Raw genomic sequence first — 10,838 nt, forward strand, 5'->3', positions numbered from 1 at the left:
CATATTGTTACTAATGTAAAATTTAGTGAACATAGCACTCGTAAAAATATCTGCTAAAAAAATAACACCTTCAAAAGAAGCGCATACATAATATAATTGCTCACCCTTATTTTAGTCAATATAGCCTTAATATTAAATTAGTGATAATAGGCACTTCAGTCCATTTTATGATCTCGTAATATAATTAAGTTAAAATGTTAATTTTAATTTTATTGCATTCAAAATGTTAATCTTGTTTTAAAATGGGTTTAACCAATTTTGTACCACTTCTGGTTGTCAAGAAACTTGCATTTTTATACTACTTAATTAGACATTTTTTTAGACAAAAAAATGCGTTTTTTTATTTTAGTTTTTTTAACATTTTTTTTACCATCATAACTGCGTAAAAATTTTACGCAACGACTTTAGGCAATAATCTATCTGTTATCATCAAACCACACCTATCCAAAAACGGTCCCAACCTCAATTTTGAAGACCAAAAAAACGACCAATGGGGCATTAATTTGTAAGGTCTTAGGAATCACCTGATGTAAAAATTAAAATCTAATCTCTATAGCCAAAGGCGAAAAACGCGTTTAAAGTTTTATAGCATTTTGCGCTACTGATCGCACTTGGAGCCCCCTTGTAAATCTATTTTGTTTTTTTTCACTTTTGGGTTATGGAGTTTTTAAAAATATCAAAAACTCTTTAAATATATGTGTTGGCTATAACCTGACAAAAAATCAGCTCTTTAACACTTGTGGTTTGTGTACAGGGACCTAAATTATAGGGTATGGCACTAAAAGCCTCTTTAAAAGGAGACAACGGATGCTTTACGTTTTTATTCTAACCTTATTTTCGACTATGGAAGTTTCAAAATTTAATAGAATGAAGGCTTGGCATGTATCTTTCAGGCAAAAAAAAAATAGAAGCAAGATATCTTTTACCTGTGCAAATATATAGCTCTTAAAGTAGGAATCTCGCCTTAGAAAAAACGGCCAAAATATAGCAGCTTTTTGTGGTTTTTATGCTTTTTAAAGATTCAAAGTTACATCAAATAACTAATTTAGTAACAATATCATGTGACTAGTTGATATGGGATTCTATGGTTGTTAGACTTCACATTTGTGTGTACTTTGTCTGCAAAAAGAGTGCTTTTTTTGTCCAAGTTTGTATAAAATATGGGGCAGAAAACACATAGTTAGAGGCATTTTTTCTGGCAGAAAACACATAAAAACCTCTTTATATTTTAGTTGTTATACACACAATAGTAACAACTTATGTTAATTTAAATATGAAATATATCTTTACTGAAATGGGTTTAACAAGATATCAAACAAAAGAAAATCCCATTTAACCTTAATCTCCCATTGAAAAAACATATATATACAGACATGAAATGATTTCCTTTAAAAAAAAAAATTACTTTATGGTGGTGTTATGATGTTTATTACTTTTTCTTCAGATTGTTGTTGAGATTTTTTTATTTAGTCATTGCAAAATAAGATATATACTTCTGATTAATTTTATGTAAATTTATGATATTTTAGGAAACTATAAATAAATTAATATAGTTTATGATATAAACAAAAATTTTAGACAAGAATATTTCTTCTCAACAAATGTTATATCAAGTATTTCTAGAAAGAAAAATGAACTATTTAAAAAAACGAATTTAAAGATGTTTGCAGTTATAGTCAATAACACATTTCAGTTATTGGCCTCCATAACCAGAATGATCAGGGTTTCTTTTGTACCTAGCCTATTGAGCACTGAAGATTGAATGCAAGGCTTCTGTTGATTGCCCACTAAAAATGCCCAATGCTGTACCCTTTAGAGCAATAAATTCAGGAACATCGTAGAGCTGTGAATGGGTGCTTGGAGTGATTTAAACTGGGAGTTGAAGATATGAGTTCTTAAAGTCTTTAATATGTTGAACATATGCAGTATTTAATGTCCTTCCAAAACAGGAGCCAACAATACTCTTAAAATGTTGAAATGTTTTCACAAAACCAAGCATATAGTCTGCTTAGAAAGAGGCAAGTTTCTATCTCCTTTGCCATGTTTTTGTACCATTGCTCTGCAGGAATTGCATATGCCCAATAGAACTTTATCATCCTTAAAATCATTGGAACTTCCAGAAAAAAATACCTAGTATTCTTTCCTTGATGAAATCAGAAATATGCTTGTCACATTTTGAAAAACAAAAGAAGCATACAGATTGCCGACAATCTTGATGAGTTTTTCTTTTATAAAGCATTTCAGTGGTTAAAAAATTGATCTTTGAAAAATAACTTCAGTACAAGCTTGTGTTGGTAAAAAATCTTGTTTAGGCTGTTGACTGCTTAAATGTAATTACTTTGATGTTGTGGCTTTTCCCGGAAAACAAAAAACATTTGTTTTCACATTTTTAAATAGTTGAAAAAACTTGGTCAAAGCAACAAAGGATTTGTTGAAGAAAGGAGATACTTCAATACAAAAAAAAAAGCTCAACAAGGTTATATACATTTTATTTATATAAAAAAAACTTGATTCTAACATTAATTTTGAAATTATTATATAAATTACCAATTCATTTTGAATTTACAATTCTAAAGTAATTTTTACTGTAAGAAAAAAAGTTTTTATTACAACAAAGCAAACCGGTGGGTTTAACAACTAAAATATAAAGAGGTTTTTATGTGTTTTAAGTTCAGAACAATTAGAAAAAATGCCTCTAACTATGTGTTTTCTGCCCCATATTTTATACAAACTTGGACAAAAAAAGCACTCTTTTTGCAGACAAAGTACACACAAATGTGAAGTCTAACAACCATAGAATCCCATATCAACTAGTCACATGATATTGTTACTAAATTAGTTATTTAATGTAACTTTGAATCTTTAAAAAGCATAAAAACCACAAAAAGCTGCTATATTTTGGCCGTTTTTTCTAAGGCGAGATTCCTACTTTAAGAGCTATATATTTGCACAGATAAAAGATATCTTGCTTCTATTTTTTTTTTGCCTGAAAGATACATGCCAAGCCTTCATTCTATTAAATTTTGAAACTTCCATAGTCGAAAATAAGGTTAGAATAAAAACGTAAAGCATCCGTTGTCTCCTTTTAAAGAGGCTTTTAGTGCCATACCCTATAATTTAGGTCCCTGTACAAAAACCACAAGTGTTAAAGAGCTGATTTTTTGTCAGGTTATAGCCATGATATATATGATATATATATGATATATATATATATATATATATATATATATATATATACACACATATATATATCTCTAAATATATATATATATATATATATATATATACATATCTAAATATATATATATATATATATATATATATGTATATATAAAAATATATATACATATTTATATTTAAACAATATAAATGATATAGATTACTATATACAACTAATTTATAATAACATATAATTTATAATATATTTATAATATATTTATAATGATATATAATAACTATATGCGATACGTTATAATAGCTATAAACGATATAGATATAAATATTATAGACTATATATGACTAATTTATAATAATATGTTATAATTTATAATATATTTATAATATAATAATATTAATAATATATATAAGTATATATGTTACATTATAATAACTATAAACAATATAGATATAAATATTATAGAATAATATATACGACTAATTTATAATAATATTATATAATTTATTATATATTTATAATATAATATTACTAATATATATAATAACTATATACGATACGTTATAACAACTATAAACGTTATAGATATAAATATTATAGATTAATATATAATTTATAAAATATTATATAATTTATAATATATGTAATATATTTCTAATAAAATATTACAAATAATATATATAACTAGTAATTATTTCAAATAAATTGTAAAATAGACTTTTTAGAAAACTATAACCTTTCCTTTTTCAAGGTCAACAATCAATGGAAAAGTCCATACTTGATTTTCCTCAGTCTCATAGACCACATCAAACAAAGTTTTTTTTAAGTTAGGAGTTGACTTGTTTACTCAAAGAACTTCAAAAAGTATTTTTTAGTGTTGATTTTCATTATTTTATGTTGAATAAATTTCCCAACAAGATAATTAACATCATTTAGAATGACAGCTAAGATGTTTGCTTTTTGTTGATTTGCTAATTGAGACAGTCTTGCATTCTTTAATTTTTCACTTAACTCTTCTTTCTGTTTTGCAATCAAAATACCTCGTTCTTTTCTTTCAATAAGAATAGCTCTCCTCACAATGGGCTCTGAAAAAGTCCTTGTTCTAATAACTGATTGTAAATTACTGAACAACTCATTGTTTGTTAAGTCTATTTGCTTACTACCATGCATTTTAGTTTTGTAAAAATATTTAAGTTCACATTTAACTTCCATAACATACCTATAAAAATCCAACTGTGCTCTTAATATTTTTTTACTTTTAAATGTGTCAACTAACAAAACATATTCATCATCTGCTTCTTTTGAGGTCAATCACACCTTCGTCCTCAATTTTAACAACTCAATAACCGATTTAGCTTTTTTTAAGAAAACTTTATCATCAGCTGTTTTTTTAGCTTTATGCTTTTCAGACAACCTTTCACTCATTTCAAACCTTAATTCTAAATGACGTTGTTTGTATTTATCTTTCATTTTATTAAAGTTTGTTGAAGCTTTTTTTAGCAATGAGTCACGCTCATCTAAAGTCTTTTTATCCAACCAGTCTAGTGTTTTGTTTTTATACCACATAGTATAAGCTTGTATAGTTTGTATTTTGGCATTTGGCTTTGTATGAATTAAAAGATCCAATACTGCAAAGTCACTTTCTGATGCTTTGTTTGTTGTTGGAACATTCTCTGCAGCCTTACTTATATTATCAGAAGGATACCAATATTTACCTCCAGGAAGTTGATCAGCAGATTGTCTTTCCAGAACAACTAACAAAGAATGACATATTACTTTTAATGTCTGCTGTGTTAAAATATTTAAATCAATTTCATTAGTCTCTTCAAATAATTTATCATACAAAATATCTTTATGAATATTAACATCACTTGGACTGAATATAGGTGTTTTCGGATCATAATCGATGATGCATTTTTACACAAATCTGAAAATTTCATTTTTAGGGTTAACAAAAATGGATTCATATCAAGAATACTCTTTTGTGATTCAATTATCCGCCAAAGTGGACCTGTAATTATTTCATCACTTATTCCAAGAGCCTGCACTTCCGCTAAATATAATTTGTTGCTAATATCTTCTTTAACTGCAAGTAAAAGATTATTTTGATTTGGCCAATTTTGAAGAAACTCTAAAATATCTTTTGAATGAAAATACAATGTTGCAGCATTATGATATAATATATTAAATCTGTTACCAACAAAGGGTGCAAGCATACACTTACTTTGTCCTTTACCAGCAAGAAATGCTTTAAAATATCCAGCAACTCCAGCTTCATCACTTCCCCTCACATGAAAAGCTTTACATGCAGTTCTTATTAATCTCGTGGCACCTGATTTAGCAGTATTGAATGCAAAAATATTTTCATAACTACTACTTGAAACTAACTTTTCGAATGAGTTAATTGTTTTATCAGTTTCTGTTGCAAAGTTAGATAATAAATGCAATCTACAAAAAAAATTAGACATTTCAATGAAATCTGCTTGCTCGCCTTTTTTTAAACCTTCCCAGTTCTTTATAACTTTAGGCAGTAACTTTTTCCTCATATCTTTAAGCTTTAAATTAAACAGTGGATTAACTGGCCCAAGATCAGACATGGTAGTTTTAAAAGAACATACAAGGTAAGAAAAATCGTTTTCCTTGCTGCTACTTTCTAAAATGTCACATATATCATCTAATGTTTTGGTTAACGCATTAATAGTACAATCTGCATCACTGCCAGCCATTTCACATAATCCAAAAGATAAAGTACTTCCATTTGTGGTAGTAACTTGGAAATTTTGAAAATGTCTATGATGTTTAGTGGTACTGTCACTGTGAAGACAATTGCCCGAATTAATTTCTACAGTGTTTATTATTTCTTCTGCAAGTTGAGCAAGTGCTAAAGCCTCAGTCAAAAATCGAGATTTTGTACCAATTGAGGGAAGCTTCTCTATCTTTGCTAGTTTTTTAAAATCAATTGTGATAACTTCATTAAGTTTGTTCATACTGACATTCAAAGAAACTAACTCCATAATAACTTCTTTTATATCATTAGAATACCTTCCGTTTTGAAATGTTATTATTCTGCGATCATCGAGAAGACAACTTAAATTAAAATCTTTATTTTCTTTGCTTAATACTCTAGTGTTAGGAGAGTCGGTATCCTTTTCAGGATTATTTAAACTGTTAGAAGACAAATTTTTATGTTTATTTACTACCATGCTAAACTTCTTGTTTACATAATAAAATTTTTTGCATGTAATTATTTTTTTCTCATGAAGGAGGGCAACTTTATTGTCACTTTTTTCAAGCTTAACTAATAAAAGTTTAACTCTTTTATTAAGACTTTTAAAGACTTTATTATAAAAATCTTTTAATTCTTTTATTTCCTTACTTTGTTTCTTTTTTAATTGATGAATCTTTGCTTTATTACTTGCATGTAATAGTTTATATGTCCTTCTAGGGTCGTTAGATGTAAATTTTTTTTTCATATTACTAATACGAACAGATTTGAACTTATTTATACGAATAGATTTGAACTTATTTATACAACCTGATGAAGCAAGTTTCAATTTTTTAAAACAGTTTTTCGAGGTTTGTTGGTTCAATTTTCTTTTTTTACCCTTCGTTTTATTTTTTTCACTTGATATGCATAATTGACAACTAGATTCCAAAACAGGCGGTTAACTTATATATATCTCTTCCTTTATTGTTTTTTTTTTTTAACGATTTAAATTTATGTACAACAATTTTAATTTTGTTGTACAAGATCAAATTATTTTAGTTACTGAAAACAAATTTGAGAATCGGACTGAAAGGAAGAAGAGGACGGGGTTTAGCAGGTTTTAACTTAAATTTAAAAATTAAGCTGAATACCCCCGAATATTAGCAAAAACTTAGTTTTTTTAAAGTTATTTTAGACCACCTTATTTATCATAAAACCAAAAAAAAAAAAAAAAAAAAAAAATGGAAACAAAGAAAAATAGTTATATATTATTTTAAAGAATGCAAGAACCAGGGCCGGTCTTAGGCCGATTTGACCGATTGCTCCAAATAGGGCCCCGCGCTTGGTAGGGGCCCCGCAATTTATAGCATATCATTATAAATGGCAGTAATTTTTTTTTATAAATTTCTATCAATCTTCATATAATTCGTACAATTAACGTTGAACGTTTAATGCGCATGGTAACGTCTATTGTTATTTTTAGTTTATCTTAGTTATTGCGGTATATGGTATAAAATATATTAGTTTCCAATCTACTTTCGAAAGTTCCAAAGTACTTATTTCCGAAAATTCACGAGGCAAGCAATGAACATGGCGGCAGCTTTTATATTGTTAAAGATTAAGCTGTATTTACTTTTGAAATGTTTGTAATATATTTTTTGTTTGTTTATGCTATAATTATTTTTCATTTTGTTTACTATTAGTTTTATTTACTTTTGTTTAACGCAAACTTTTCTCGCTTTTCAGTAAATATTTTATATTTAAGACAATATAAATTTTATTGGATAATTTTAAGAGTACTTTTTTTCAAGTCTAATAAATAATCTTAATATTAAATGTTTGTTTATTTATATTAAGATATTTGCAGTAATCAATTGCTTACATTTTTATTTATGTTTTAGTTTGTTGAGTTGTTTAGATACTTAAGATTTATTTTTATTTATGTTTTAATTTGTTGAGTTGTTTAGATACTTAAGATTTATTTATCTAGACTAGATACTATATTATAGTATCTAGAATCACAGTCTATATAGTTCAATACTTCAGTAAACATTATATTAACTAAAAACAAAAGAACTTTTAAGTTTGTTTTCATGCTTCAAATAAAAAAAGCTATTTTTATGTTTTAATCTTACTATAATTCTAATGGATTTATTTATTTATTATCTCTTTATCAATATGTTTTATTATATTTTATCTCTATATTGTTTTAGCTAATTGAAGGGAAAATGTTTATATTAGTTTTGTTAATTTTACTTTTAATTTTGTAAGGGGGATTTTTTATTTAATTTAGTTTAATTAAACTATTTTATTTTATTGTGCAATTTAGTAGTAAAAAAAGAGATAAGTTTTTAGTTTTGAAGAACACAAGCCAAAATATGAGTAAAAGACAAAGGGACGTCGGTAGAAAATATCTAAGTGGTAACATGAAGAGAACCTTAGCTAAGGTAAAGAAAACTGAAGCAGAAAAAGAAAAAGGTGCGTTAGATAAATATTTGAGTAAATCAGTAGATCTGTTTGAAACTGAAAAATCAGACAAACAAGTCGAGTCAGACGACATTGAAACAAATATTTCTAAAAAAATTACATCAGAAGCTAGTAGTAGTTTTCTTTCTGGATGTAATGCTCAACAAAATACATCTGAATTATGTATAAATATATCTGTTAACACACACAAGGATAATGAGGATATTTCAGAATCAAGAGAAGAAAATTCAAACCCAGCACTATGTGATATTTTAAAGATAAAAGATGACCCTGCTACATGGCCAAATAAAATAAATCAAAATGTCAGAGATTATTTAGTGAACAAAGGACCCCCTAAGATCTCTGTAGAAAATTTTCCGCAAAATGAAAAAGGGTTATATTTTTCGAAATTTCATTGTAAAAGAAAATTAAAAAATGGGGAAGTTATAGAACGACCATGGCTAATATATTCTGAATCATTTGATAAAGTTTACTGTTACTATTGCAAACTTTTTGACACAAATTCTGATTCTGCACTTGCTACTTCTGGATTTGACAGCTGGTCAAATATTCATACAAGATTAGAGGATCATGAAAAATCAAAAAAACATTTGCAATGTACACTTAATTGCTATGAACTGCAGCAAAGGTTATCTACTGGATTAACTGTTGATACATTAAATGAAAAATTAATAAGACAGGAAACAAAACGCTGGAATCGAGTCTTTGAGCGACTTGTTGCTTCTGTACAGTTTTTGGCAGAAAGGAACTTGGCATTTCGTGGGTCTGAAGAACAAATTGGAAATCCACATAATGGCAATTTTCTAGGCGTCTTTGAATTGCTAGGAAAATTTGATCCAGTCATGCAAGATCATATACAGAAAATTATTAACAAAGACATTCATGATCATTATTTAGGCAAGACCATACAAGATGAAATTATTGATACTATAGGCCAAGCTGTTCTACAGGAAATTATTGCTAGAATTAAGTCGGCAAAGTATTTTGCAGTGATTCTTGACTGCACTCCTGATATCAGCCATCAGGAACAGATGTCAATGGTGCTAAGATATGTCGCTGATGGCACACACTCAGATGTCCCAGCAGGAATTTATGAACATTTTATAAAGTTTATTATAGTTGAGAGCAGCACTGGTGAAAATTTATTTAACACTCTTGTGAAAGAAATTGAAATGCTAGGACTAGATGTTGAAAACATCAGAGGACAAGGGTATGACAATGGAGCTAATATGAAAGGGCACAATTCTGGAGTGCAAGCACGACTTTTGGAAATAAATTCACGAGCTTTCTATACTCCTTGTGTGTGCCATAATTATAATCTTGTTCTAGGAGATATGGCTAAAACGTGTTCAGATGCCATGACATTTTTTGGAACCCTGCAGCGTATTTACAGCGTATTTTGCTTTATCTACAAAAAGATGGACTGTTTTTAAAAAGCATGTGAAATGCCTGTCTGTTAAACTATTATCAGAAACAAGATGGGAATATAGAATGGTAAGTGTTAAAGCTGTACGATTTCAAGCCGCAGAAGTGTGTGATGCTTTAGAAGAACTAGCAAAAAGCACAAATGATGCTCAAGGGAAAAGTGAGGCTGAATCATTAGTAAGCCAAATGACAAATTATAGGTTTCTGGTTGCACTATGTTTTTGGCACTCTTTATTGTTTCAAGTAAATTTTACTAGCAAGGAACTTCAAAGCAATACCATAGACATTGCCGCGGGGCTGACATCTTTTGAAAAATTGTTTGATTGGTTGAAGACATACCGAGAGACAGGCTTTGTAACAGCATTGATTGATGCCAAAGGGCTTGCAAATGAGTTAGAAGTTGAACCCATATTTCAACAGAAGCGCTGTTACAAGAAAAAGAAAATGTTTCTTTATGAATCTTCTGACGAACCAATTTTAGACCCCAAGACAGAATTCCGGGTAAATTTTTTCAATCAAGTTGTAGACAAAGCATTGCAATCTCTTCAACCACGGTTTATGCAGCTGAAAGAACACCATAAACTTTTTGGATTTCTATATAATTTTCAAAATATGTCTAAAGAAGATCTCAGAAAACATTCAGCCGACCTAGAAATTGCTTTGACAGACATTACAAAAGATATAGAAGGGTTCATGCTTTCCGAAGAAATGGAGGCAATTAAGCCAATACTGCCCGTTCAACAACAAAAACCCAAAGAACTCTTTAAATATTTGGCTTGTAATGATAGGTCGACTGCATTTCCAAATTTGTTCATAGCCCTAAAAATACTGATGACAATTCCAGTTACAGTCGCTTCCGGTGAAAGAAGTTTTTCAAAACTAAAATTAATTAAAACCTACCTTAGGTCAGTAATTAACCAAGAACGACTAAACAATTTGGCATTAATATCAATTGAATCTCCTATAAGTAGAGAAATTAATTATGAAAAAATTCTAAAAGATTCCGCAAGCAAAAAAGCAAGAAAGATCCACTTTGACTTATAG

The 10,838-nt window shown here is 28.4% G+C and overlaps 2 protein-coding genes across 2 annotated transcripts; both read left to right on the forward strand.

Annotated features, from left to right (window-relative positions):
• Positions 1-8,308: 8,308 nt before the first annotated feature.
• On the forward strand, positions 8,309-9,802 carry LOC136082670 (uncharacterized). The gene has a single exon (XM_065802088.1). The coding sequence runs from the start codon at positions 8,309-8,311 to the stop codon at positions 9,800-9,802; it is 1,494 nt and encodes a 497-aa protein (XP_065658160.1).
• A 58-nt stretch (positions 9,803-9,860) lies between these two features.
• LOC136082671 (52 kDa repressor of the inhibitor of the protein kinase-like) lies at positions 9,861-10,838 on the forward strand. The gene has a single exon (XM_065802089.1). The coding sequence runs from the start codon at positions 9,861-9,863 to the stop codon at positions 10,836-10,838; it is 978 nt and encodes a 325-aa protein (XP_065658161.1).

The sequence above is a fragment of the Hydra vulgaris genome, chromosome 07 (assembly GCF_038396675.1).
Source record: "Hydra vulgaris chromosome 07, alternate assembly HydraT2T_AEP".
Lineage (NCBI taxonomy): Eukaryota > Metazoa > Cnidaria > Hydrozoa > Anthoathecata > Hydridae > Hydra > Hydra vulgaris.

Coding starts and splice junctions, on each gene's coding strand:
- LOC136082670 (XM_065802088.1), top strand. CDS start 8,309: ATGAAGAGAACCTTAGCTAAGGTAAAGAAAACTGAAGCAGAAAAAGAA.
- LOC136082671 (XM_065802089.1), top strand. CDS start 9,861: ATGGTAAGTGTTAAAGCTGTACGATTTCAAGCCGCAGAAGTGTGTGAT.